A 7,142-nucleotide genomic window follows, 5' to 3' on the forward strand; every position below is an offset into this window, starting at 1 on the left:
CCTCCTTTCCGCGTCTGGAGGCCAAAACGGATCATCTTGTACTCACAGAAGGGAGAGCATTCTAGCTGGTTGGGCCAAAAACGTGCAAGTTCACCTGGAGGTGGTGGCGCATGCTTCTAACTCCAGTACTCCGGAGGCAGGGAGCAGGTGGATCTCTGTGAGTTCAAAGCCAGCCTGCTCTATGGAAAGAGTTTGGGGACAGCCAGGGTTACACAGAAAAACCAAAGGGGGGGGGGTGACTTCAAGATCCGGAGTTACAAACAGAAAGCACTGTTTCCCCACAGAGCTAAGTGTTTTGAGTAACTGAAGGTAGCCATGCCTGGGAAGCAGAGACAGGCCAGGCAGGTACAGCCCTTGCCTTGCTTCCGAAGGGCTGCAGTAGCATGGAAAACGTGGAAAACAACCAATCCAGTCCCTTTGCTGATATAACCAGGCTCCAAAGCCAAAACCTGTCACTGGAGGCTCAGGGGCAGATCTCCAGCTTAGAAGCAAAGGAGGGGGGGAAACTGGAGTGCCTCCCTCTGGTTATCCAGGCTTCTGAAGGTTCTAGCAAAGAAAGGGTTACAACCTTAAAAGGAGAGCGTCCCGGGGTACGGGTAGAAGGCTGCCCCACCCCGACCCCCAGGATCCCTAACCATCTTTTCACTGGGAGAGCCAGCCCAATCACAGGATTGAGAGTGCCTCTTTAGTAGCAGCAAGCCACTTCGGACACCCAAATGGAACACCTCCAGTCAGCCCTCGCCTACCACCCCACCCCCTCCATCCTTTTCCCTCAACCTCCGATTGGCTGAATTTAGAGTCCCTCCCTGCTCCCCCCTCTCTCCCCACCCCTGGTGAAAACTGCGGGCTTCTTCGGCTGGGTGCAGCAACTGGAGGCGTTGGCGCACCAGGAGGAGGCTGCAGCTAGGGGAGTCCAGGTGAGAGCAGGCGGCGGGAGGGACCCGCACATGCAAGGACAGCCGCAGGGCGAGGGTGCAAGCCTTCCCCAGCTACAGCTTTGGGAAAGGATACCAGGGCACTCCTATATGGGGGCGCGGGAACTGGGGAAGGAAGGTGCTCCCAGGCCGGGGTGGGAGTGGAAAGCAGTGCGAGGTCACGGGCTTTCCCCCTGTTAATGGACGCTTTCGAAGAGTGGGTGCCGGAGGAGAACCGTGAGGAAGGACATCAAGGACAGCCTTTGGTCCCCAAGCTCAGATTGCTTTAGTGGTGCGAATAGAGGGAGGGGGTGGGTGGCAAACTGGAGGGAGTCTCCGCCGGGTGACCTCGTGGCTGGCTGGGTGCGGGGCACCGCAGGTAAGGAAACCGCAATGTTGCGGGAGGGGACTGGGTGGCAGGCGCGGGGGAGGGGAAAGCTAGAAAGGATGCGAGCGAGCAGAGGGGGGAAGCGAGGGGGGGAGCGGGAGAACCTCCACTGGTAGAGGAAGATTAAAATGAGGAAATAGCATCAGGGTGGGGTTAGCCAAGCCGGGCTTCAGGGAAAGGGCGCAAAGTTTGTCTGGGTGTGGGCTTAGGTGGGCTGGGTATGAGATTCGGGGAGTCGGAAACAAACTGCTGCGCATCTGCCAGATCAAACTACCCCTCTATCTAGTTCTGCCAGGCTTCTCCAGCCCCAGCCCCATTTCTTTTCTCTACCGTTCCCTCTTCCCTCCCCTGAATCTCAAGCCCGCACTCCCTCCTCCATAACCCACTGTTATCAAATCCAAGTCCTTTGCCACCCGACAACCCTCAGGAGGCGGAAGCAGACGGGTGGAGTTTGAGATCAACTTGGTCTACATCACGAGTTCTAAGCTCACCAAGGCTTCTTAAGGAGACCTTGTCTCTAAAATTAATTAATTAATAGTCCCCTTTCTCTGGATCTGGCTCCTGGACACAGCTCCTCCCCACCCCCCCACCCCAGGTAGACATTCACTGTCATAGTCCATCGGGGGGACCCTAGTCTATTTCCCCATGGATCTTGAACTGCAGAGAGAATGGCAGAGTGGCCCGCCCTGTGCAAAGGATATTCCTAGCCTAGGTGGAGCTCGCGAACTCGCAGACTGTGCCTCTCTTGGGCAAGGACAGGCTAGACAGCCTGCCAGTGTGTTGAGCTGGGGCACTGCGGGGAAGGCAGAGAACCTGTGCAGGGCAGCTATGAACAGGGGACCAGAAAACTGCAGCCCTAGGAACACTCAAGAGCTGGCCATCTGCAAGCATCTCTAGCCTCTGTGCTTCTCGCTCACAGCCGGTGTCCTATACACGCCTCTGTGGCACCTCACTTGCCAGATCTCGTCCCTAGCCGTTAAGCTTTCTGCATCCCTTATCACTTGGGGCATAAGGCTGGATACCTGCCATTTCCTTAGACCCCATCGCAATCCTATTTGAGTGTAAGGTTCGGAGAACCTCATTTATCCGTAAATGTCTTTTACCCTGCTCTCAGGGAGCTGAGGCAGGACATCCTGAGATACATTGGGAGGGAAGATACGGTTTCAATAAAATAATAGGTCAGATGGAGGAGGTACATGCCTATAACACCAGCACTCAGGAAATGGCGGCAGCTTAGTGAGTTTGAGGCCAGCCCAAGCAGCGTAGTGAAACCCCGTCAGTAAATAAACAAGCACGTATTTGAGAATCTTCCATATGCTAGGGCTGACCTGACATTAGGGATCATCTTCTGATCAAGATCTAGTGCTTGAGGGAGGTGTTGGGGGGGGGTGTTTGTTTAATGGATATGAAAGTTTTCAATTGGAAGACTGATTGAGTTCTGGAAACTGGCTACACAGCGATATGACTGAGCTTAACACCCCTACAGCATACAGTCAGACCAATTAGACTGTAAGAGGTATGTATAGCTTACCAAATAAAATTTATTTTCAAGAGAGCATCTGTCTGTGTGGCCCTGGCTGTTCTTGAACTCACTCTGTGGACCAGGCTGGCCTGGAAATCCATCTGCCTCTGCCTCTTGAGTGCTGGGATCAGAGGTGTGAGCCCTGTAGGTCTTAAGTTCCAGAAGAAAGTAACGAAGTCACCCAGCAGGAAGGTGCTCAGGGACAGCACAGATACACACCCGGGACATGGGCTCCCACTTCCTTGGCTTTGAGTGGCAAAGGACCTTAGGCAGTGAGAAGGGGATAAAGAGAGGGGCTGAGGTGTTCATCATGTACTCTGTGGATCTCAAGCCCTCACAGTAAATGGGGACCCACCTGTTCTACCGGCTGGCTGACCCATAGCTTTCCCCACCACAGGATCCAGGTCAGAACTCTTGGCACCATGAACCCAGCCATCAGCATCGCTCTCCTGCTCTCAGGTACTGGGCAAGGGTCAGGGCTGGCGTTCTGAGGCATCTGGCTTCCTCCCGTTCCAGGAAGTAGCCTCTTTGCCATAGTCTCAGAGACACGGGTGGTTGGGGGATGCGGGGGTGGGGTAGGGGGAGGATCCTCAACCTCAAGGAAACTCCATAATGGATCTAGGAACTCCTCTTGCTGGGTGGTGGTGGCTGTGGTACACACCTTTAGTCCCAGCACTCAGGAGGAGGCAGAGTCAGGTGGATCTGTAAGTCTGAGGCCAGCCTGATCTACAGAGCAAGTTCCAGGACAGCCAGAGCTATTCTCAAGACAGAGAATCCCTTTCTTTAAACACACACACACACACACACACACACACACATACACACACACTCCTCTTGATCTCCGGTTCCTGAAACACATTGTTGGGGCCCAGAGCCTCAGTAGATTAGATGGAAGTTGAAGTCTGCAGGTGGTAGGACATCCACCAACACCTCAGGGGTGAGTGCAAACCCCACATCCTCCCAGCTCAAGTCTGCTTTTCCTGCAGGTGGGAGGCCCCGGGTCTATGTCTCCCCCAGTTCAGAGAAGGCACTGCTGTGCCAGTCTTGCAGGTGTCCCGAGGGCAGAAGGTGACCAGCCTGACAGCCTGCCTGGTGAACCAGAACCTTCGCCTGGACTGCCGCCACGAGAACACCACCAGGGATAACTCCATCCAGCACGAGTTCAGCCTGACCCGAGAGAAGAAGAAGCACGTGCTCTCAGGCACCCTCGGGATACCCGAGCACACGTACCGCTCCCGCGTCACCCTCTCCAACCAGCCGTATATCAAGGTCCTTACCCTTGCCAACTTCACCACCAAGGATGAGGGCGAATACTCTTGTGAGCTTCGAGTCTCGGGCGCGAATCCCATAAGCTCCAATAAAAGTATCAGTGTGTATAGAGGTGAGACTGGTTCCCAGAAAGACGAAATGTCCAGGTTAGCCAGGCTGGGGTAGCCAATGGGCCGACAACAACAACAACAAACAACAGGCACCTCCGTGACCCTTCCCTTAACTGCTGGTCTCCTGGGAAACCGCTGCTATGTGAGGGGGGGGGATTAGGGGCCAGGAAGGGGGAGCTTGTACTAAAACCACAGTTGAGGAAACTAAATGGGAAAGGTAATGCAGTGGTGATTCTTGTGGTGTGGAGGTTCCCTTACAGCATCCTGTGGAGCTGCTAAGATGAGAAAGCACCAGAGAGCGGCCTCGAACAGCTGACACCTGGCCATGTCTTTGTCTTTGCCCGCCTGAGTCCTGATCTGCTCTCCTCCCTGAACCCTTTCTCTCTCCACAGACAAGCTGGTCAAGTGTGGCGGAGTAAGCCTGCTGGGTCAGAACACTTCGTGGCTGCTGTTGCTGCTGCTGCTTTCCCCCTCCCTCCTCCAAGCCTTGGACTTCATTTCTCTGTGACTGGTTGGGTCCTAGGAGAAGCAGGAGACCTGGAGGTCCTTCCGCTGCGGAGGTCTTGCTTCTCCTGGTCAGCTGACTCCCTCCCCAAGTCCTTCAGAAACGGGGACCCTGTCCCTCCTAAGGAACCCCAGTGCTGCATGCCATCATCCCCCCACCCCCGCCACTTCACCCTCAATGCATATCATTAGCTGTCATTTTGTACTCTGTATTTATTCCAGGGCTGCTTCTGATTATTTAGTTTGTTCTTCCCTGGAGACCTGTTAGAACATAAGGGCGTATGGTGGGTAGGGGAGGCAGGATATCAGTCCCTGGGGCGAGTTCCTCCCTGCCAACCAAACCAGATGCCTGAAAGAGATATGTTTGAGGGAAGTTGGACTGTGTCTGTACCTGGTGCAGTTGTACTCTGTTGAAAAAAATCATCCAGTGGGTGGGGCGGGGGCGGAGGGAGGCTCAAGCTAGGAGAGCTCTGCTGAGCCTTTGTGGACCATCCAATGAGGATGGGAGCTTAGATTCTACCAGGTCATTCTCAGCCACCACATACAAGCCCCCTGCCATCACTGAAGAAGCCCCCTAGGGCTCTTGGGCCAGGGCACACGAAGTAAAGATGCAGGTTCAGCCAGGGAATGTTGGGGAAAGGGGTAGGAGGTGGGGGAGGGATCAACCGCTCCTCAAAAGCAGGATCCTGTCTCCAAAGGCCACTGCCTACAGTGAGGGTGGCAGAAGGCAAGTTTCCTCTGCTCCCAAGGAGCCAGGACTCTGACTCCAGGATCTAAGTCCGTGCAGGCAGGGGATCCTAGAGCCATCCGGTTAGACCCAACTCACTAAGGGAGACCCTTCATTCTTCTTTCCCTTGCCCTTCTGTGCCAGCCCCTCTTGCTGTCCCTGATCCCCCAGACAGAGTCTTGCAACCTGCCTCTCCCAGGACCCCCTAATCTCAGGGGCAGGCGGTGGAGTGAGATCTGGTGTGCACACTTTTTAGAAGATGGCTTTTCCAAGTATTCTCTTCCCCAGTGGCAGCTCTGCCTGTCCCATCGCCATGTGTAATGCCACCACAGCTTACGGCATCTCACCGAGGAAATGGAAACTGCACAATAAAACCAAGCCTCTGGAGTCTGTCCTGGTGTCTGTCTCTTCTGTGTCCTGGTGCCTGTCTCTTCTGTGCTCTTCCAAGGTCAGAAACAAAAACCACACGCCTCAACCTGGATGGCTTGGCTGAGCACTTCTGTGTGCAGAAGGTCCAACCAGACTCTGGGGTACCCCAGCCCTCCCTATTCCCTGGCCTCCTGTTTCTCCCGCTTTTTATAGCACCCTATGCTGGGCTTCTCTGGAGAGTGACTCTGATGTGAAATCTTTGCCCGAATCGATGTGCTGTTCTCTCTGCTGAGTCATCTGGCGACAGCAGTTGAGTTCGCCCGCCAGCACATGGGCCCAGCCATGTAGCCAACTCTAGCTCTGGAAGTGCCAGGGACTTTGTGCAGAAGTATGCACCTCACCTTTTCTTCACAGGCCTAGCTCTGCAGAAACGCAGCCTTAAGACCTGCCTGCTGAGAGGACCTGCCCTGGAGCCCTGAAGCAGGCACAGTGGGGGAGTGGGGGAGGAGGAACGGAGGATGACAGGCGGCAGGCCTTCAGTCCAAAAGCAACCACCTGAGAATGGGCTGGAGTAGGAAACATGGGGTCCCATCCCTGGATCCCTCCTCAAAAAGTAGTGAGTAAAATATGAACAGGCACCCCAGGCCACTCTGGGTTTGGGTTGTAATAGGATCCATTTGCAGAGAACTATAGAGACAGCCCAGCCGTATTGTGACAGGCAATTCGGGGGAGGAGGTTGAATCACTTGGTATTTAGCTTGAATAGAATAATTCCCTGAACATTTTTCTTAAACATCCATATCTAAATTACCACCACTCGCTCCCAGTCTTCCTGCCTTTGCACTGGCCATGCCTGAAGGCGACTGAAGAAGCCACCTGCCTCAGGCCATGACACTGCAAGCCACTTGGCAGGTGCAGCCAAGCCTGAGCTGTCCCAGAAAGGGACACTCTCCAGACCCAGGCCCCCTGCTCAGCACTGACTTGGAGCTACAAGTGTTGTGCCAGAAGAAAACCTTTTCAGGGGAAAAGGGGTGACTCAACACCGGGCAAGTTTGGGAAGCCCCACCCTTCGAGTGATGGGAGACCAGATAGGAAGCCTCAGATGCAAGATCAGGGTGAGACACCGGCACCCAGGTAACATTCCTCGTGTGGTCTTTGTCACACTGGGTACTCTTCCCTGGAGATCTCCACACTCTCAGTTGCCAGGGAGCTGCGGTTGCTCTCTGAGGCTATCTCAGAGTTGCAGATTCTGAGGCCTAGAGTGAATACAGTCAGCCCAGGAAGCCACAGAGGGCCATGGACCAGGAGGGTGGAAGAGGAGAAGGAAGGAAAAGCCATCA

The 7,142-nt window shown here is 54.7% G+C and overlaps 1 protein-coding gene across 2 annotated transcripts; it reads left to right on the top strand.

Annotated features, from left to right (window-relative positions):
• The first annotated feature begins 811 nt into the window (after nt 1-811).
• On the top strand, nt 812-5,826 carry Thy1 (Thy-1 cell surface antigen). Of its 2 annotated transcripts, none has more exons than XM_021207982.2 (4): nt 812-917; nt 3,222-3,283; nt 3,867-4,205; nt 4,596-5,826. In XM_021207982.2, exons 2-4 carry the CDS (start codon nt 3,247-3,249, stop codon nt 4,709-4,711), a joined length of 492 nt encoding a protein of 163 aa, XP_021063641.1. In that variant the 5' UTR covers nt 812-917; nt 3,222-3,246; the 3' UTR covers nt 4,712-5,826. The 2 variants fall into 2 exon arrangements, with proteins under 2 accessions (XP_021063641.1, XP_029399296.1); XM_029543436.1 differs by lacking the exon at nt 812-917 and adding an exon at nt 937-1,293.
• Nucleotides 5,827-7,142: the final 1,316 nt, after the last annotated feature.

Source organism: Mus pahari, chromosome 10, assembly GCF_900095145.1.
Source record: "Mus pahari chromosome 10, PAHARI_EIJ_v1.1, whole genome shotgun sequence".
In the NCBI taxonomy this organism is placed as follows: domain Eukaryota; kingdom Metazoa; phylum Chordata; class Mammalia; order Rodentia; family Muridae; genus Mus; species Mus pahari.

Bases quoted from the DNA above. Each gene is read 5' to 3' on its own strand.
- Thy1 (XM_021207982.2), top strand. From the start codon at position 3,247: ATGAACCCAGCCATCAGCATCGCTCTCCTGCTCTCAG. The intron at 3,284-3,866 runs GTACTGGGCAAG...CTGCTGTGCCAG, and splicing joins CATCGCTCTCCTGCTCTCAG to TCTTGCAGGTGTCCCGAGGG. The intron at 4,206-4,595 runs GTGAGACTGGTT...CTCTCTCCACAG, and splicing joins AAGTATCAGTGTGTATAGAG to ACAAGCTGGTCAAGTGTGGC.